This window comes from Somniosus microcephalus, chromosome 1 (genome assembly GCF_052327205.1).
Source record: "Somniosus microcephalus isolate GS21.2 chromosome 1, FLI_Smic_1.0, whole genome shotgun sequence".
NCBI lineage: Eukaryota > Metazoa > Chordata > Chondrichthyes > Squaliformes > Somniosidae > Somniosus > Somniosus microcephalus.
Window position 1 is genome coordinate 392626498 of NC_140987.1, and position 21942 is coordinate 392648439.

Below are 21942 nucleotides of genomic sequence, written 5' to 3' on the forward strand. Positions count from 1 at the left end.
TACTGCTTGGGTTGATGGTTCCTGAGCTGTTGTGACTATGGAAATGTCATTCCAAGGAAAGCATCTGGTCTAAAATACAAAATGTATGACCACTTGGCTTTTCTCCATAGCACGATAGAGACCAGGGCCTAGAAATTCAGTATAGCCACGTTTGGGGCGCTACAGCCGGGCGGCCGCTAAAGTTTGCGCCCGGCGCAACTTCGCGCCACCTTCGCCGATATTCAGTGGCATCGCCCCAAGAGGTTGCTGCTGCGCTAAAACAGGTGATGCACGACTATCATTAGGCGCTAAGCCGGCGGCCCGGGGCGAAACCCCCGAGGGCGGGCGCAGCGCAGGTGCGGCGAGCTGCTGATTGACGGCACTCTGGCGCCGGTGAGCTCTTAAAGGGGGAGGGTGGCTTTGTTTTTTTGAAAGGCCGAGACTGGTGTATTTGTGTTTATTGAAAGGCCGAGACTGCTCGATTTGTGTTTTTGCGGGGGGCTTCTCTCCATTAGTTTGTTATGTGGGAAGGGCACAGAGGTATCAAAGTAATAAATGTTCTTAAATCACACTGTCCATGCTTTCTTTTGGAAGTCCTGGTTGCCCTGCTCGGCTGAGGGCTTGTGGAGCGGCTACATTCATCTTGTGCCATTGGCACAGCCATTCCCTGAGAGGGGGCCTAGAACCGACGTTCAATAAGCTGCCGACGGGCGGCCCTTGCACTTTCTGCCTCCCTCCTGTGCTGGTCCTCCTCCTCCTCCTCCTCCTCCTCCTCCTCTGGTGGTCCTCCAATGTCTGGTGGCAGTGGCTGAGTCCTGCGGATAGCCAGGTTGTGCAGCATGCAGCACACAACCACGAAATGGGAGACTCGCTCAGGCGAGTACTGTAGGGCTCCTCCGGAATGATCCAGACAGCGGAACCGTTGCTTCAGGATGCCGATTGTTTGCTCAATGAGGTTCCTGGTTGCTTGATGGCTGTCATTGTATCCCTCTTCAGCAGGGGTGCTGGGTGCACGGAGCGGGGTCATCAGCCAGGTGCACAAAGGATAGCCTTTGTCCCCGAGAAGCCATCCTCGTGGGTGAGGCTGGGCTTCGAAAATGTCTGCCACAGAAGTCTGGCGCAGGATGAAGGCATCGTGGCTGCTGCCTGGAAAGCGGGCATTGACAGCTAGGATGATCTGCCTGTGGTCACACACCAACTGCACGTTGAGCGAATGGTAGCCCTTCCGGTTGCGGTAATCCTCGGCATGCTCTAGAGGTGCCCGCAAAGCCACATGCGTGCAGTCAATGGCGCCCTGCACCATGGGGAAGCCCGCTAATGCTGCAAAGCCCATTGCACGCTGTTGCTGCTTGACAAGGGCCATGGAGAAGGAGATGAACTGACGTCTCCTTCTGAAAAGGGCATTGGTCACCTGGCGGATGCAGCAATGTACGGCAAACTTGGAGATGTTGGAAATGTCCCCAGCAGCGGATTGGAAGGAGCCGGTGGCATAGAAGTTGAGAGACACCATCACCTTCACTGCCACCGACAGAGACGTCCTGCTCCTCAGCTGTGGCTGCAGATCTCCGCGAAGCAGGTGGCAGATCTCAGTGACCACCGCCCTTCGGAATCGCAGCCTCCGAACACACTGCTCGTCAGACATGTTCAGATATGAGAACTGCTGGCGGTATACTCTGGGTGGGTAAGGCCTCCTTAGCCGACGCCTGTTGCCCCTTCTCCCTCTGGCCATGACTGCCACTCTCTCACGGCGTCTCTGAGCCCTTTGAATGCAATGGAGAAGGCCAACGTTTGCACCCATTGCAGCCCCCATTATATGTTTCCAATCAATGCTATGGCTCTGAAGTTAAAGACAAGTGCAAAGCTGTGGCCTGAAGCCACAAGTACCTGTGCGAGTGTTGAGCCAAACCAGAAAGCTCTCTACCTTTGTCTCTCTGCAAAGATCCGTCTCTCACAAAGAAGGAGTGTTGCAAAATGGCTGCCATTTCTACTGCAGGAGGAGTGCCCTTTAATTAGCGCCCCCCGCGCCCTGCAGCGACTGGGAACCGTTCCCCTCTACCAGTCGCTAGGGGCGCCAGGCGCTCAATAGGCCGGCGCCACTGAATTTCCGGTTTGGGGCGCACAAAGGGTGTTGCACGATGAAATGACGTCAGGATCTGCGCGCGCAGCTGAGCGCGTGCAAAGGCTTTGCGCCGCCGCTAAATCTTTACTGAAGTTGGGGAGAGGCGCAGATCGCACAGCGCCCGGCCGCTAGCCACCTAGCGCCCCACATCTCCTCCTCCTAAGGCGCTAGCGGCTGGCGCAAACAACTGAATTTCTAGGCCCAGGATCCTTGTATATGGAGAATTGTAGGATCAAATTCAAGTCCTATTGTATTCTGGAGTTCTTAATGTATTACAACCTCAACCACCAAGCTAAAGGTCTCGGGAGACTGTAACCTTATTAGTTTTGGAAAGCATGGTAATGCTAGTATTGAAAATTGCATCATAAGCTGGGTTGATGTTCTGCTCGTACCCAGCGGTGAAGATGTGAAAGTGATTTTGAGGCCCCAGCCTCATTTACATCAGGACAATGAACTGCGGGGCGCCAACTGAGTGGCGCGATGCAGCTAGCTGGATTAAGGGCGGCCAATATCGGGCCGACCAGTTGACAGCCAGGTAAGTGCTCCTGCATAAGGAGCACTCCTGCTTCTCCAGACCCACAAAAATAATTTCAAACTTACCTTGGCTGGGCTTCTTTGGCTCCATCGCCCCTGGAATTGGTCAAAGTGTGCATGGCACACGCCACGACTAGTTCCGACCTAAAATGTCAATTGGGGTCCCTCGACCGTGGTTTACATTATAAATGGGGCCTACTGCCTGAAACAGGCAGGTGCTTTGGGCGCCCAGCGGTAGGCCATTTTCAAAATGGCGCTGCCACATCATCAGTGTTAATAGGGCGATAAGGCTACCCACCCCATTTTGAGGTCCTTACTACCCCATTAATGCCAGGCATAGCAAGTGATAACTGGCCCCAAAATCTGTTATTTAAAAAATGCCAATTTTCCACTTACTATTGTGTCTCATTGAGATATGAGTTAAATATATTGGGCCATAATTCGCTATAGCAGTGAATCTAATGGTGTCTGCCATTAGTTAGACTTGTCCTTGCTGGTTTAAACTTTCGAACCGCAAGTTGCTGCAAGTGTGAACTGAAAAACTCGCCGCAAGGGAAACTGAGCATCTGAAAACTGGGTGAACAGGACAAGCAACTGTGTATCTCCTTAATCAATCAGATTGAAGGATTGTGAAATTAACAGCGCAAGTACGGAGAAGGAAATGTAAATTAGAGTGGGTAAATTCAATGTCAAATCAGGTACAGAAAAAAAGGGAAAGAGATTGGATTAAGAGAGAAAAAAAGAGACAAAAAGGAAAAGTAAAAAAAAATTAATTTCACATTTTTAAAATATCCAACAATTAAACCCTGAAGGAATAAGACTCCACACTTGTAACAGTTAATTTTCGGTGCCAGAGCAGTTAATTGGCAGTAGTTAACAATTAGCACAGCGTTAAAAGAATCTCTGATGGTTAATCCAGGCTTAATTAAATATACGTGGACCTTAAGTGATTCTAAAACAGGCTCCTTGCGTCACTTCAGACCAGCTCTAACTTTCTGTGGCGAGATTAGTTCGTACCTACTGCGCAAATACAGCAATTTCATGCCATTCAATGCACTTCAATGGTGCACCAGAGAGCAAGATGCCGTTTTCGCGCAGCTAACAGCAGAGCAGCGCATTTCGGACAGCAACTATTGGATTTCCATGTTTAATCACAAATGTGCACTCGTCTGAATTAGCTGTAGCATTTGCGCATAAATAACAAGCGATTTTTTATTGACAGCAAATTATGGCTCATTGTGATCACGGGCAGGGCCACTGTGTTTTTAATAGATGCGATTCTAGGACTTGCACTGATTCCCATCTGTTAAAATCCCACCCCAATGGCCTTGATCGTAGGCTAATAATATCTGAGAATACAAGCCATCATTCCAGCCGGATCCCGTCCTCTCTCCGAATCTGTACTTGGTTAAAGGCGGCGATCCCTACACGCAGGTCACACTGGCCACTGTATCTCTGGGGAAGGATGATGTGACTGGGTCGCTTCGAGCTGCAGGGACAGCTGGACATGTGTGTGCGCGCGCGCGCGCACCCGCCCGGCGACACAGCCACCCGCGTGCGCGCGCTGACGGGAACCAGCTCGTCTGGCCTGGTGGTGAGCATGCGCGCGCAAAACACCGTGCTCCAGGCCGGGGAAGGGCGTGGCTGACGGAGGGCTCGCTGAGTCTCCTACTGGTGCTGCCCAGAGATGGAGCAGCGCGGAGAGAGGTAGCGCTGAGTATCCATAAGCACAGGAGCAGGCAGTGGCAGCAAGGAGCACCCGGGGACGAGCAGAGAAAGCATTGCATACCCGGGGACAAAGACACATAGCAAAAGGGGGGGGGATAGCAGCCAGCTACACTGCACACTGTCATCGAGCTCTGAGACTTTTCTGGTTAATTAATAGATTTGAAAGGTATTTCATTAAAAAAAATAGAAGGAATACATACGATGAAAAGCGAGAAAAAGCCAACGCGGAAATGGCAGAAGCTGCCTGGGAAAAACACGTTCTGTTGCGATGGCAGGATCATGATGGCCCGACAGAAAGGAGTTTTCTACCTCACCGTCTTCCTCATCGTGGGAACCAGCGCGTTGTTCTTCGGCTTTGAGTGAGTAACAATGACAGGCATGCTCAATTGCTTTTTGAGGGAGGTGGAAGGATTCAAAGGACTTGCACTTTTGAAAGTGGCAAGAATCATTATTTAAGCAGAAAAATCTTGTGTTTGAGGGAAAAAATAGCATTCGGAGCGCAGCTTGAATTTCTATTGCTCGTTGGCCACCAACGCGTGCAGCTTGCGTCTGATGTACATGGATTTTAAATCGTGCTGGGTGGAATTGGAGCATCCTGCGTCCACTATACTTTTGTTAGCAACCTGTCAAATCTCAGCCTAATTTTCTAAAAAAAAAATCTTCCTGGTATTTGTTTCAAGAAGTTTGTAATCTGTTTCATTTTTTTTCTCTCAAAATTTCACTTGATAATGTGACCTTGGCAGCTATGGTGTCTTTTTTTAGAAAACCTATGTTTTGAATATAATCTCTAGATTCGAATAACCATAATTTTGCAAATTGTTATTTTAGTTAACGAAATGCAAACCTAAAATGACACAATTCTTGTGTACTGGGAATGCAGGACAGCTCAAGTAATTCTCATCGTACTGACGTTTGCAATGAAATGATGCGTTTTAATTTGATTTCCTTCACGCTGTCGTATTTGGCAAATGCAGATAAAAAGGCTTGCCAGATACTTAAGTTTGCTGTGTCCAATTTTAAAGGGGTTACCTTTGAGTAGTTTTTGTTATAACATGAATTACTCGCTTTTGTTCCTTTTTTTGAAGGTATTTTAAAACTTTCAAAATTGTTTTCTTAAGATTCAGCTGATTGCTTTGAGGTTAAATGCACGCAGATGTACTAAAAGTCCTCGATTTGTTCCCTGGTCTTAGTTAATCTCAGTCGGGGCAAGAGTTGATGGATAACGATTGGCCTCAGTTTCCCTGGATATAGAAGGAGCAATAATAACCAGGGTTCTGGTGACTGCCTCCTCCTCTCATCCCTAGATGGACAATGCAGGTGTCTCGATGTCCACCGAGGACCCAGTAGGATTTGCCTGTAATGCTTTCTGGTCATTTACTGACATTTGCAGAATGGACACTTCGTTGATATATTGGAGGATTGTCCTAGTCTGTGAAATTCTACCTAGCATGTTCAGGGGAGAAAGTAGGGAAATATTTTTTTCTGAATTTGTAATTCATTAAAAAAATGCAACAGTTCACCAGTCTGGACCAACTTGTGTGTTCTATTCCTCCTTTTTTACAATGAGCAGATGTGTAATCAGCTAGATTGTGGAGTTATATAATTGCAAGTTGTTGTACATTTCTGTTTCCCTTCCCCATTGGTCATTACTCAGAAATTTACAACATTGATTTTTGTCTAGAAAATAAAGTAGTCCAGTGTCTTGTATTAACAGTAGAATTGCTAGAGTGATTATATTGGTGGTAATGCATTTAGAATTGCTCCTTTCATTGAAGTAGGACCCTAACCTTAGTGCATACAGATTGGGAAGGGTATAAATTGTGACTATCCAGCTATTTCTGGACATGGAGGGATTGAGAACCCTGACCTTTGACTTAGCCCACAGAGTTGCTCTACAAGAATAATTCATACCAGAAATTGTGTGTAAACAAATTGTCAAAAGATTTGAGGTTAAATATCAAAAAGTATATTCAAATAAGTTATATTTGTAACATTTTTTGGTGCTCAATGGCAGTGCCATCTATTCTAAAATAGATGGCGCACTGGGTAGATTCAACATAGTTTCAGCTTTGACATTCCCACTTCATCAGTCCACCTTATGGTCTCCCTAAATGGCAGCTTTAGTACTTTCAATTAGATTTAATATTGGCCAAACTAATTTTGCATAAAATCCTTTATCAATATATTTTCCTGAAAATTCACTTGATTACATCTATAAACAACCCAAATGAATATTTCCAAATTATATCAAGCTCAAGCAAGCCCACATGAAGGTATTCTTTGCTTCAGGAAGCTATTCAAGCACTTTGAGTTTAGGCTGTATATACAGATAAATAAGATAAAAGTGGTGGTTATTGCGTTCCACCTCCCTCCCCCTGTTAAACTACCATGGAATATTAATAGGACAGTTTATGAACCAACTGATATATTTGAGTGCACAAACACTGGCCCTGAGCATAAATAGGATATTCTGGCTTTCTTTTGAAACTAGGTATTCGATTTTAACATTATACTTTAAAAAGAAATAGTATCCTGGTCCAATCATCAGAGCTCTGCTGTCCATATCCTAGCCTATATTCTCATGTGCTCTTCTGGTTCCTGTCCCTGCTGAATTCTATTGGCTTTCTGTCTCCATAGTGTGTTAAATTCTCATCCTCATTTTCAAATCCATGCATGGCCTCCCTCCACCCTACCTCTGCAGTCTTTTCCAACCCTATATACATTCTATTGTAATTCTGGTTTAATGAGCATTTTATCTCTTTCCACCCCACCTCCATCTTGAGGCACAGAGGACTAATCCACCATGTACCTGCATTTTGGAATTCTTTTATTAAGCCCCTCTGCATTGCTAGCTCCCACCAAAAGCCTTTTGAAAACCATCATTTTTGACCATGCCTTTGGTTGCCTAACTTTTTTCCTTCAGTGTATCCTCTAATTTTCTGTGAAGTGTTTGGGATGTTTTATTCTGTGAAAGGTGCTATCTAAGTGCAAGTTACCATTGCCCATGCAAGTGTTTTGCCCTACCTCTCCGCACCCTCTTTCCAGGTCTGTTGGAGTGACGTGCAATATAAACCCTTTGCATTTGTTGCTATATCACATGTAGATCGAGGGAAGGGGTTAACTGGGGAAAATGAACATGCATTTTGCTTAGTCTTTGTAGTAAGTGAATTTCTCTGTTTTAAAGGTTAAAAAAACAGATCGGCAGCACAGCATGTGCCTTGCCAAATGGTAAAGATGTTAAATAGCTAGGAACTAATTGGAATCCAATCTCTGAAGTGCTTGCAGTGTGATGGTTCACAAATTAGCTTTTACATAGGGGTTGTGAACTGCAAAACAGTAAATTTAACAGATTATTAATAATCTAATTGATTGGGCTAGGTTTGCATAGAATACACTGTCAGTGAGAGGAGCATTTGCAGAGAGTTAAAAATGTGGAGAATATAATTAGAGCAATTGGGAAGCGATGAGGTACGTGAGAGATTTGATGCTTGGTTAGGAGTGTTTTGCAGCAGGATTTGTGAATGATAAGTGAATGGTATTTTATGCTTTGATCAAGTTAGTTTGTTTAGATTTTGATTATCTCTCTTTGCCCAGATTTATTGCAATACCACTACACACAATGTGGTTTGTTTTTTCTTTGACAATCCAGAGACTGTATACTTTTTTCCCTACGAATAGTAGTTCAAGGGGACAGGGTCCAAGTATAAAAATGTGATACCTCTAGTTCAGGCCTATGAACTAGTGTCTTATAAAAGCATTGGTGCTTAATACAGGATATGGTACAGCATCTCATTCAACAGGGGGGGGAAAAAAAGGTTTTAAATCTCGGATGGGTTCAGAGTGCAAATACTGTTTAATTTTCACAACTGACCAGTAGTCATGCAGTTTGAGATCAAAATGCAGTTTTTATTGACTTTGTTACTGCAATGCCACACAAACATTGGATAAAAGGCACCAAAAACAATATTTGGGCAGAATAATTTTGATACTTGTGCTATTTATAAAGCATGGGTATAACCAGAAAGTTAAGAGCCAGATATGAAGTGCTGATTTAATTGCCAAGGTCATTAAATATTAACTTGTTCAACAACATTGTATTTTGTCATTTGGTTCTCATAAATATTTCAATTTAAATTAACATTTTTTTTGGTGCACATTTATGACTCCCCACTGCCCCCCCCCCCCCACAGCTTTATTTGGAGAACTTGTTGTAAAAATTGCCATAACTATATTCATGTTTTAGGAAGTCAGATACTCTGTGACTAAATGCACAGCAGATGTGGTATTGAGGCACAGTGTTCAATCCTTGGCCTGTACTGAGTTAGCTGATTTTGCACGTGAGACAGTTTTCCTTAACATGCATTGGGGGGGGGGGGAGAAATCAGTCATGGGATCCTGTTGGACATTCGGTATACTTCCAGAAGCTTACCAGCATGCATGGAATTGGTGTCGGTGTTTCTAGAAAGGAGGCAAGGAAAGGATAAAAATTTGGTGAGAGGAAAGAAAGTTAGGTAAATTAAACTACAGTAGTGTTGAACTGCTTTGAGCCCCAATAGTACTTGGACCCAAACTGTTGAAGTGGGATCAGATATCCATTTGACCACCAGACATATGGGTGTGGTTTGTCATAGGGGTGAAATAAAAGGATGCAAGGGGAAATTGTTTGAAAAGCTAAAAGTGACACCAGATTTGGGTGTATACTGTGTCTGACTGATAATAAATTTTGCTTTTAAATTTTCCAATGTTTACAGCTGTGCACTGCTCAGTTTCTATTTTGTGTCGAGGGGTGGGTGGCGGGAGGAGTAGGTTTTGTTGTGCTGCTTCTGATACTGCTATAACTGTGGCATTAAATGCTCACTTATACTTGCTGGGTTATTATTGCCTGGTACACAATAGTCTTTACATTTTTTGGAGGAAACAGGGAGCTGTCAGAATATGTGGCCTAGCCACATGCACTCAAAATATACAAATGAAGTGTGAGTTTTGTGGCCTGTGGCCAGTCGGACTCGTGCCGGTGACCTATTTGAGAAACCAAGGTGATGGGTCAAGGCTTGCGGTGCAGAATATTACCTAGACTGAAAAGACAAGACAAGACAAGATAAATCATTAAAATAGTAATAATGCAACATCTAGCTTGGGTTTTGAAAGTATGAAGATTGTAGTCATGCCAATTATTCATGTTTTGCATGTGTTCCAACCCAGTGTCTGTTTGTTTGTTGGTGTTTCTTGCTAAAATGCGGCATGGATTGGTACTTCCTGTGCTCCTTCAAGGTTCTTCCATGAGCCTGTTGACTCCGTGCTTCTACACCTGTGCCACACATTTCCTACACTTAGGATGGATCAGAGCCATTGGTGTCTATTGCTGTTTCCCGTGCTTTCTAAAGTTTCATGTTTTCCCCTTTCACTTTACAAAAAAGGTAAAATAATGGAAATAGCTATCTTGGAGCAGCATCTCTCTTCACATCCATCTGTGGAAGTGGTCAGTTTGCAGAGCTGGGATTGTATCTGAGGAGCTGTGTGCAGCTGGCTTGCCTTCACTATGTGCTGGTAATATGCCCCTGGCCTGCAGGGAGGGGGCATGTGTGCGCAACATGCTTTCTGCTAATGGCTGTGATCATGGGCCAAATGTTTGTAAACTCTGCAAGTAACACAATTTTTATTTTTTTGGGAGATTGGCTAACCAAAATATAGGAGTTTCCAAAGGCATTTGGAGGCACAAACCTTGAAAAATGTTCACCTTGAATTCATGTTTTTAATTTTGAAAGAGAGCAATTAATTATATACATATTTTAAAGTGTTCTTATTTCAGATTAGCAATTAAAAAAAAAAAAAAAAAAGTAATGGGTTGATTTAAAATTTTTATTTTATTGCTTTATATTTTTGTTGAAATGTTTAATTCATAATAACAGGAGAATTTTTGGGGCTTCCATGTGGTGGGAGCGCAATCAATGATCCATTGTAGTGTTTAATGTGGGGAAAAAGTACCAAAGAATATGCCAAAAAAATCAACATTTTATGTTGGGGATATGCCCCAAAGCTATTTCTCTTCTCTGCCCCCTCACCAGAAAATAAAATTCTTGTATTCTCTGTTTTGTCTATTTTTTTTCCCCTTCCTCTGATGCAAGTTGATGTATATTGGATATACCTACAACTTGAGTAACAACAAGCCCATTGTTAGATCTTGAACAGGTCCTGTAGGCAAGCCCTCATTCTGTGACTCCTTATGTACCTTTGCGTGCCCAATGCCTACAGAATTTTTCACAACCCGTGGATTGAGTTTAAAAAAAAAAACCTTCATTACAGTATTTTGGCTATTGCTTATATCTGATGCCCTTATGATCTTTTTTGACTTTGGAAAGTGGTAGATTAAGTACTTCACTGTACAGCTGTGGGCTATAAACTGCCCAACAGATTTATCAACCAGTAAAAAGACATGTAGATTTATAGTAGTTATACAGTCTTAACTATCCCTCCTCAGAAGATTGGAAAATAACAATGCTTGTTGTAAACAGGACTAGACGCAAAGTTCCTGAGTATTAACCTTTTGTTTTGAAGTTTGTTGCTGACTGTCCAGCGTGTCAGTGGCCTATTTATCTCTCCTGGTTTCAGACAGACAATTGAATTTTAACAAGAGAGACTGAGAAACTAGGACCAAAAAGATTTAAATGTCTCTCTTAAACTCAGCTGCCTATCAAACACATACAAATAAAACCCACAAGATACATTAATTTGAATTCAGTGTCTTGGCTTTCTGGTCAGACACAATGTATATTCTGGAGCTTTTACTCAAAACTTTTTTTTTTTTTTTGAGTGGGCTTGGTCTTTAACCCCATGTTTACCATGACAAAGAAAAGCCAACATCTTGATATATTTTAGACAAAAATGCTTCTAGTTTGTCACTGCTGTGTCCTATTGCATTTTGTGTAATTACTTGTTTCCACATGTCATAAGTTTATATTTCACGCTGTTTGTCAGGCATCAGTTTTTGTTGAGCTCTGTTTCTTGCTAGTTTTCAAGATTGACATGTATAAGTTTACAGGAGGAAGGAAAGTCTAAAGTCCCAGTTTTGTGGTTCTGGGATTAAACAAACAGAATGGAATTAATTCCTGTTGCTGGTTCTAGACTTTGCCAGATCCTTCATTTTGAGGGTCTAACCATGTAACAAGTAAGTGATATAATGCCATTAATTGCACTGCAGTTGAGATTAGTTTGTATACAGTTACCCCCTCTTATCTTGCCTCCTGAGTTGTATTATAATCGAGGTTGCCTAGTTGTTACAGGTATTTTCACAATCTTGTTGACAAAGCCATTGGCCTTTAATGGCAGAGTGCCAGTTACATCAATAATTGCCCAGTGTGAGCAGTACAAGGTGGAAGCTTTTGAGGGTATGGTGTTCCTTGTAAACAGTAACAATTAACAGTACTGTGTAACATCATGTTTTAATATAGCGCACTTCTTTGCGGTCATTACCCTTTACATAAACAATAAGTATGTAGTTAAGGTGTTTTAGTCTGCATTGCTCTTTTAAAAACTAAATGCATTTGAAAATTTAAAAAATGGAAACGTTCAGTAAATTGGTCTGCATCCAAATGAAAAAAGACAATTTAATATTTTTGATGGGGCCTTTCATCAAACTGGCATGGTTAGGAAGGTCCCCTTTCAAAAACTGAAACAGTTAAGAGAATGGGTTGAAGTCAAGAGTAGGGTTTGCAGTCCAGGGACTAGGGATCCTAGCCAAATTTATTGCCATAAAATCCCAAGATTCATAGCTTTACAATCCAAGTATTTTGAGATTGTAGAAGTGATTCCACAAGTTCAGGACTGATGGCAGGCACGTTTCTTCATCCAAAGAGTGATCAACACTTGATAGGGTAGTGGAGGCAAAAACTCATCGAGAGGTAGTGAGACACTGATGGGGGATCGTGAGTTTCTATCAAAGGATGAGCCTAATGGTCTCCCTTGTATACTTATTTTTGTTCTGTATTAAAACAACGTTAGCCCTTCACCACCACCCCCCCCCCCCCCCCCCCCAAGCCTAGCTCCAAAGTTGAATGTGACAGCAACAGTAGCAATGTGTTGAAGATCAGGATACCATCATTGGCTCACTTTTGTAGGAAGCCAGCATGTATAGTTCAGCAGCTGTAATAGCTCTGCAGAACTTTATTGTTGTCTTCCTCTTGATATTGCTTTCTGAGGAACTCTTAGATTGTTGCAAAATGAACAGTTACAATTCAAATACTCCATTGGATGCAGTTAAAATTTGTAGTTGTGGTATTTACTTGGGGGCTGGGGGGGAGGAATGCATGCGATTGTAGTGTTTGATGTTTTAAAACTTTTTATAGGCTTTGTAAATAATCGCTAGTTGTTTACTGGGTGTACTGTTAATATGTGTAGTGGAGATAGGATGGATGGACAGAAGTATGTCTGTTCAGTCACCCAGTCTGAGACTCATTATTTCTGAATGTGCTGAATCTGAATAATGCCTGCTGCTGAAGGCAAGTTATGCAGAGCTGACCAGAGAGGCACCATAATGCCACACGATTTAGTGTTTTTTGAATACAAAATAATTTTCCATCTATCTTGAAAGACTGTTATTTGTGTCTGATTCAGCCCCCTACCCCAACACACATTTTCATGCATACCAGATGAAGGCAAGTCGATCCTTGCCCATGGATATACAAGTTTTCAACCCAAAATCCAGTTGGTTTGGGTAATGTCATAAGACTTTCGGTTGTGAAAGGCGCTATATAACTGCAAGTCTGTCTGTCTTTCTTTCAGATTAGATACAGACTTGAACTTACTCTTGGCTCCAAACAAAAATGAAATAGTATTTTATACCAGTGACCCTAATGCCCTTTAGTAAGCATTACAAGGTTCTATTTTGCAGTTGTCATTGAATTTACTGTTTTCTGTGTATTTTAATTTTATATAATACAAATTGCAGTAGAAAGGCAAAGTTGAAGAGAATTCTTTCTGTAATTGTCAATTTGTGAAATTTTCTAATTAGATAAGAGGTTTTAAATTGTTTTTATGGGATGTGAGCATTGCTGGCAAGGCCAGCATTTATTGCCCATCCCTAATTGCCCTTGAAAAGGTGATGGTGAACCACCTTCTTCAACCGCTGTAGTCAGTGTGGTGAAGGTACTCCCACAGTGCTTTTGGATAGGGAGTTCCAGGATTTTGACCCAGCAATGATGAAAGATCGGCGATTTACTTCTAAGTCAGGATGGTGTGTGACTTGGAGGGGAACTTGGAGGTGGTGGTGTTCCCATGCGCCTGCTGCCCTTGTCCTTCTAGGTGGTAGAAGTCACGGGTTTGGGAGGTGCTGCCGAAGAAGCCTTGGTGTGTTGCTGCAGTGCATCTTGTAGATGGTACACACTGCAACCATGGTAGTGGAGGAAGTGAATGTTTAAGATGGTGGGATAGCAAAATACTGCAGATGTTGGAAATCCGAAATAACAACAGAAAATGCTGGAAAAACTCAGCAAGTCAGGCAACATCCGTGGAGAGAAATTTGAGTTGACGTTTCGGGTCAAACCCGAAACGTCAACTCAAATTTCTCTCCACGGATGTTGCCTGACTTGCTGAGTTTTTCCAGCATTTTCTGTTGTTTAAGATGGTGGATTGGGTGCCAATCAAGCAGGCTGCTTTGTCCTGGATGGTGTCGAGCTTCTTGTGTTGTTGGAACTGCACTCATCCAGGCAATGGAGAGTATTCCATCACACTCCTTACTTGTGCCTTGTAGATGGTGGAAAGGCTTTGGGGAGTCAAGAGGTGAGACACTCTCCGCTGAATACCTAGCCTCAGACCTGCTCTTGTTGCCATAGTATTTATGTGGCTGATCCAGTTAAGTTTCTGGTCAATGGTGACCCTCAGGATGATGTTGGTGGGGGATTCAGTGATGGTAATGCTGTTGAATGTCAAGGGGCTGTGGTTAGACTCTCGCTTGTTGGAGATAGTCATTGCCTGACACTTCTGTGGCGCGAATGTTACCTGCCGCTTACCAGCCCAAGCCTGAACGTCGTCCAGGTCTTGCTGCACGCGGGCATGGACTGCTTCATTATCTGAAGAGCTGTGAATGGTGCTGAACACTCTGCAGTCATCAGCGAACATCCCCTTTTCTGACCACCTGTTGGAGGGAAGTTCATTGATGAAGCAGCTGAAGATGGTTGGGCCTGGGACACTGCCCCGAGGAACTCCTGCAGTGATGTCCTGGGGCTGTGATGATTGACATTCAACCACCACAACCATCTTCCTTTGTGTTAGGTATGACTCCAGCCAGTGGAGAGTTTTCCCCCTGATTCCCATTGACTTCAGGGCTTCTTGCTGCCACACTTGGTCAAATGCTGCCTTGATGTCAAGGGCAGTCACTCTCACCTCGCCTCTGGAATTCAGTTCTTGTCCATGTTTGGACCAAGGCTGTAATGAGGTCTGGAGCTGAGTAGTCCTGGCGGAACCCAAACTGGGATTTGGTGAGCAGGTTATTGGTGAGTAAGTGCTGCTTGATAGCAGTGTTGACGACACCTTCCATCACTTTGCTGATAATTGAGAGTAGACTGATGGGGCAGTAATTGGTCAGATTGGATTTGTCATACTTTTTGTGAACAGGACATACCTGGGCAGTTTTCCACATTGTCAGATAGATGCCAGTGCTGTAGCTGTACTGGAACAGTTTGGCCAGAGGCACGGCTAGTTCTGGAGCACAAGTCTTCAGCACGATAGCCGTGATGTTGTCGGGGCCTATAGCCTTTGCTGTATCCAGTGTGCTCAGTCGTTTCTTGATATCACGTGGAGTGAATCGAATTGGCTGAAAACTGGCTTCTGTGATGGTGGGGACCTCGGGAGTAGGCCGATATGGATCATCCACTTGGCACTTCTGGCTGAAGATGGTTGCAGGCACTTCAGCCTTGTCTTTTGCACTCACGTGCTGGGCTCCACCATCATTGAGGATGGAGGATATTCATGGAGCCTCCTCCTCCCGCCCCCCCCCCCCCCCCCCCATTAGTTGTTTAATGGTCCACCACCATCACGACTGGATGTGGCAGGACTGCAGAGCTTTGATCTGATCCGTTGATTGTGAGACTGCTTAGCCCTGTCAAAAGCATGCTGCTTCTGCTTTTTAGCATGCATGTAGTCCTGTGTTGCAGCTTCCCCAGGTTGGCACTTCATTTTTAGGTACACCTGGTGCTAATCCTGGCATGCTATTCTACACTCCTTATTGAACCAGGGTTGGTCCTCTGGCTTGATAATTGTAGAGTGAGCGATATGCCGGGCCATGAGGTCACAGATTAAATGCAATTCTGCTGCTGATGGCCCACAGTGCCTCATGGATGCCCAGTTTTGAGCTGCTAGATGTGTTCTGATGATGTTTGTAATAGCACATTTACTGTGGCTACACTTCAGCAATTGATGTGCTGCATAATGCACTGATTTTAATAACCAATTAACATTGGTGAAAGTGAATGTGGTTCTTTAATCCTTTGTGTAAGTGAGTGAAGTAGAATTTCACTAATTGGGAGTAGTTATTAGACATATAAACTAGAAGGCCCTAGGTTTGGTCCACTGCTGTTAATTGAACTCCGCTAAGGCAGCAGTGCGTGCAGCACACTTGCTTCTTAGAATCCTTGCTTTATGGAGAAAAATATTGACCAATGTTTGCACTCCTGATCACTATCCAGCGACTCTCGCGGAGGTGCATGTTTGTGTACGTCCGTTGATGACGAGATCTCTCTTGGCTGTTAACCTCCTTCTACCAAATAACTTGCCGTCACTCAGTTGGGTTCACATGAAAAAATACTATTTAGGCAAGGTACTGAGGGCAACTGGCTCAAGTTAGCCATGGAAGAAATTGGTGGAAAAGTGACGCTCACCCTTCATCCTATGGTGAAAATGCTTGATCTCCCACACTCCCCAATAATATGACCAAGATTAATAATGTGCTTTATAGATGATCTCGTGTCAAACTGCTTCATAGTAAATGCACCTTTGGTGATTTTCAATTTCTAGGTTACTACATTTGTTTTACCTGCATACGGATATTACATTTTAGAAATTTAAAAAAAAAAAAAAATAACCTTTTGATTGGCTAGCAGCTGGCTGTTCTAGGAGAGTGGTGAACTGCAAACTATTTACTCTTTGTTCATTCTGTATCCTTCAATCTGGTTTCCTGCAGAGATGGCAAGATGTTTTTGGGGCAGGGACTTTACCATAACACCATTATGGACCTGTTGGAAATGCTGCTTCATTGGTGGATGCACTCATAGGTGGAGTGAACTATGTGTTCTCTTTGCTCCTTTTCCCCAATTAAGTAATGAAGATCAGTATAATATGAAAGATTGACAAAATCATAAGATCTCATAGATTTTTAAAAAATAATTTAGTATTCAAACATATAATTTATTAAAGAGGGGTTAAACTGTAACTTCCACTTTGAAATTACATGATTGTGAAAGGGTAAACATGGGTTTTATTTGTAGGTCAATTAACATTGTGCAAAGCATAGGTGCCTTTTAAAATTGAGAAACCAAAGTTCATAGTGCAGGCCATCAAGTGACAAGCTTGACTTTTCCAAGCCTGTAGATGATGGCATGGAGGAGAGACTGAAGTTGACCAATGTTGGGGAGATACTGTGCAAGTAACCACTTGTACAGAGCAGAGATTTTTGTGACGGCAAGAAGGATTTTCTGGAGTTTCACTTGTTTACTTTTGGAAGTTGGCAATAAATTTAGTAAAATATTCTTCCTCAAGATTAAATAAATGTGGTTAAAATGTTTGATAAGGTAGTGTTTTTGTCCATGGAAGGAGCAAGTTTAATAGACTGGCGCATTCCATATTCCATGCTTTTATGTTCCTCTGTAGCAATCGGATACGGTGAAATCAGTCAAATAATCATCATGAAGAAAGTAGAATCCAATAAAATCATTGTGTTTTGCACTGCTCCATATCTGGTCTTGGCACTTTTGTCTCACCACCCATTACTGTATTTTTAAGGTACAGTATGCATATTTGGCCATTGTTAAAACTCTGCATTTGGTTTAGGTAACTCTATTCTATGCAGAAGTAACAATGCTGGTGACCAGCCCCCCCCCCCCCCCCTAACTGATTTACTACACCAATGTTTGTGCATGACTATTTACAGTTTCTGATGGCTTTCTCTGCCTTTAGTTCTGTTTGTAATATTCTGCATTGATGAGCAGAGTTCAAAGCAATTTTGGGAGATAAAGTGGGTGTGATGGAACACTGCTTAACCAGTAATATTTACAGCGTCCAGGGAAACCACTTTATTATGCAATATAATATCTAAAACATACCGGTCTTGGCCTTGATCTGTTTAGGGTTACAATGGCTCAGATTTTGCGGTCAGTGGCAAAGTGATGGTGCTCGCTGCTGACCTTGAAGAAAGCTGCCCACAAAGACCTAGCGATCTCTGGCATAGATTTCTCCTCTCCCGACGTTAATTTGAATCTGATGCCAAGTCTAGAGGATCTCCAGCACCCAGCAACAGCGATAACATCAAGTTGGTTAAGCAGCCAATCACATTGAAGAATTCTCAGACAGCAAGCCAGGAAGTAAAATACACATTTTCACAAGAACATAAGAATTAGGAGCAGGAGTAGGCCATACAGCCCCTCGAGTCTGCTCCGCCATTCAGTAAGATCATGGCTGATCTTCGACCTCAACTCAACTAAAATAAAGTGTGAAATAAAGTTTGGGACATACACATGGGATTAAGGTAGAAGCTGAAGTATCATAAACAAACTTTAAAAATAAATTATTTTTAAAAAATTGTTTTTTTTTATCATCATGGAAATATTTGACATTCCACAAATATAAAATTAGTTTTTCAGGGCCAGAGTGGTTGTTCAGTAATTATGACTCGGTCTGCCATTTAAAAAACCCAGTTACACCTCATTCAACAAGGCTTAACTTTTTTTTATAAAGAGCGTTATTCCAGCATAAAAGGGAAGTTTTCGCCAGTTTCGTGATTTCAATTGATTGCTGGCTCCGGGGAGTTCAACAGTGCACTTTGTGGAGGTGTAAGGAATGACTGACAGCGACTTCTAGATTTCCGCGTTTAACTCTGCATGTGTGTACTCCAGAAGTTGCTGTAAACAGAGTAATGACAGCAAACACTGACAATTTCGCCGTCAATACAGCAGCAAATTCCGGGTCAATACATTTGCTTGCCAATTTGCTCATTATGTTGGTTAAACATTTCCCACCTTCATGCAGGAGTGGGTAAAGAAAGTATGCTAGCTGACGAGCAATTGCCTTCTCCTACACTTCTACACTCCTTACTGGTTTTTGAAAATCAGGATCTCCATTGAATGAGCACTTTACAGGAGGTATGTGTGAACGTGAACTTGCTACATATTGCCACAAAATATTTACTGTGGAAGTTAGTTAATGGGTTAGCAATTGTTACTGATGGCTTTAGCATTCCATTAGTTGCATGCCAATTGGCTTTTTTCAAAAAGCCTAGAAGCCCTGCTACAGACTAATTTCCTGACTAACCTGAATAAAAATGTAAGGCCAATAGTATGGTAACATTAGGACTTGTGCAGTATTGTTACTAGGATTTCAGTAAAGCTGTGATGTGTGAAATTTTCATATTGTGCCCACTTGAGTTGTGAAACACCCAGCGGTACAATTTATAGATTTTGTTTGTCTTTCCAAATGTGGGTTGTGACTTGGCAACATTTTGAGCCATAACAGGTGACTTATTGTTGATTACAGGTTTGGTAATGGTGGGAGCAATTTGAGGTTGGAGTTGAGACATCCTATATTAAGTATAATGGCCCGTAATTTGCGGTCAGCGGCAAAGCAAAAGCGTTCGCCGCTGCCCACAAAGATTTCGCAATCACTGGCGAGAAATTTCCTTTTTTGATGCGCAGTTGAGATCAGTGTAGCTGCTGTGATGTCAGCAAGGTGTCTAAGCAGCCAATCACAATGCAGATTCTCAGGCAGGGAAGCAGGAAATGAAAAGCAGCTTTTATTCTGACATTTTTTTAGAAATGTTATCCAAAAGTCTTCTATAGGCATATAAATAGTAAGTGGAGGGGTGGGGCCGATTAGGGACCAAAATGGAGGCAGAGGGCATAACTGAGGTACTAAATGAGTGCTTTGCATCTGTCTTTACCAAGGAAGGTGTTGCCAAAGTCATAGTGAAAGAAGAGGTAGTTGAGATACTGGATGGGATAAAAATTGATAGTGGAGGTAGTAGAAAGGCTGGCTGTAATTAAAGTAGGTAAGTCACCAGGACCGAATGGGATGCACCCTAGGATACTGAGGGAAGTAAAGGCGCCAATTGCGGCGGTACTGGCCATAATATTCCAATCCTCCTTGGATGCAGGGGTGGTGCCAGAGGACTGGAGAATTACAAATGTTACACCCTTGTTCAAAAAAGGGTGTAAGGATAAACCCAGCAACTACAGACCAGTCAGTTTAACATCGGTAGTGGGGAAGCTTTTAGAAACGATAATCCGGGACAAAATTAACAGTCAATTGGACAAGTCTGGATTAATTAAGGAAAGCCAGCATGGATTTGTTAAAGGCAAATCATGTTTAACTAACTTGATTGAGTTTTTTTGATGAGGTAACAGAGAAGGTTGATGAGGGCAATGTAGTTGATGTGGTGTACATGGATTTTCAAAAGGCGTTTCATAAAGTGCCACATTTTAGGATTGCCAGCAAAGTTGAAGCCCATGGAATAAAAGACAGTGGCAGCATGGATACGAAATTGGCTAAGTGACAGGAAACAGAGTAGTGGTGAACTGGACTGGAGGAATGTATACAGTGGTGGTCCCCAGGGGTCAGTACTCGCACCACTGTTTTTCTTGATATATATTAATGACTTGGGTGTACAGGGCACAAATTTAAAATTTTCAGATGAGACAAAACTTGGAAGTATAGTGAACAGTGAGGAGGATAGTGATAGACTTCAAGAAGACATAGGCTGGTGGAATGGGCGGACACGTGGCAGATGAAATTTAGTGTAGAAAAGTGCGAAGTGATACATTTTGGTATGAAGAATGAGGAGAGGCAATATAAACTAAAGGGGGTGTTAAACAGAGACCTGGGGATATATGTGCACAAATCATTGAAGGCAGTAGGGCAAGTTGAGAAAGCAGTTAAAAAAGCATATGGAATCCTGGGCTTCATAAATCGAGGCAGAGTACAAAAGCAAGGAAGTAATGAAACTTCATAAAACACTAGTTCGGCTTCAACTGGCATTCTGTGTCCAATTCTGGGCACCGCACTTTAGGAAGGATGTGAAGGCTTTGGAGAGGGTGCAGAAAAGAATTACAATGGTTCCAGGGATGAGGGACTTCAGTTATGTGGATAGACTGGAGAAGCTGGGGTTATTCCTCTTAGAGCAGAGAAGGTTGAGAGGAGATTTGATAGAGGTGTTCATAATCATGACGGGTCTAGACAGAGTAGATATAGAGAAACTGTGCCCGTTGGCGGAAGAGTCGAGAACCAGAGGACACAGATTTAAGGTGATTGGCAGAAGAACCAAAGGCGAAATGAGAGAAATCTTTTTTATGCACCGAGTAGTTAGAAAAGGTGATGCGCTATCAATTACTGTGAAAGACTGGAAGTTAAGTGAGTAACAAACAGACCTTTATTAGCTAAAGAATGAAGGCATGCCTCTAGTGGTCGACTGGTCCTGAATGCCTGGGGGACTGCAGAGCAGCCGCCTTTATACCAGGGCATATGGGTGGAGCCAGGGGCGGAGCCAGCTGAGGCATGCACAGACAGGTACAACAGTGAAGTGAACAACAGTGAAGTGAACAACAGTGGTTTACCACATTCACCCCTTGCTTAAAATGAGTCCGACGGGGTGAAGTGTATTAAAAGTTTGTATAATTGAGTTTCTGGGGGTCTTGTATGCCGTCGTGGCGACGGCAGAGGTGGTGCAGCTTCCGACGCAGAGTCCCGCGTGGGCCGGTACACTGGCGTGTTGTCCTCCTGGGTGTTGGGTTGGTTGGTGATCAATGGCGGGCCACGGCGTGCCGCCTACAGGGGTTAGGTATGGGTCCGTTGCCGCCGGTACATTGTGGGTAGCGGTGATGTTGGTTTCAGGGGCCCCCGAGGGTGCGAGGTCTCGTATGGAGACTGTCCTCCCGCCCGTCCGGGTACGCAATGTAAGCGTACTGGGGGTTGGCGTGGAGGAGGTCGACCCACTCGACCAGGGGGTCCGTTTTATGGGTCCTCACGTGTCTTCTCAGTAGGACCGGCCCTGGGGATGTCAGCCATGGCAGTAGCGATGTCCCCGATGTGGACTTCCTTAGGAAGACAAACATTTTCTCGTGAGGGGTGGAGTTAGTGGCAGTGCTGAGCAGTGACCGAATAGAGTGGAGCGCATCGGGGAGCACATCCTGCCAGCGGGAGGTCGGAAGGCCCCTAGACTTTAAGGCTAGCAGGGCGGCCTTCCAAACTCTCGCATTCTCTCTTTCCACCTGTCCGTTCCCCCGGGGGTTGTAACTGGTGGTCCTGCTTGTGGCAATACCCCTAGCGAGCAGGTACTGGCGGAGTTCGTCGCTCATAAACGATGAGCCCCGGTCACTATGGATATAGCT

The 21942-nt window shown here is 43.5% G+C and overlaps 1 protein-coding gene across 1 annotated transcript in view; it reads left to right on the forward strand.

The window, feature by feature from the left end:
* Positions 1–3576: 3576 nt before the first annotated feature.
* The window catches only part of zdhhc9 (zDHHC palmitoyltransferase 9), a 120072-nt gene continuing 101706 nt past the window's right edge, over positions 3577–21942 (forward strand). The window contains exon 1 of the mRNA XM_085997366.1: positions 3577–4719. Coding sequence (XP_085853492.1) covers positions 4562–4719 — 158 coding nt within the window. The 5' untranslated portion in view covers positions 3577–4561. The remainder of the gene's footprint in view (positions 4720–21942) is intronic.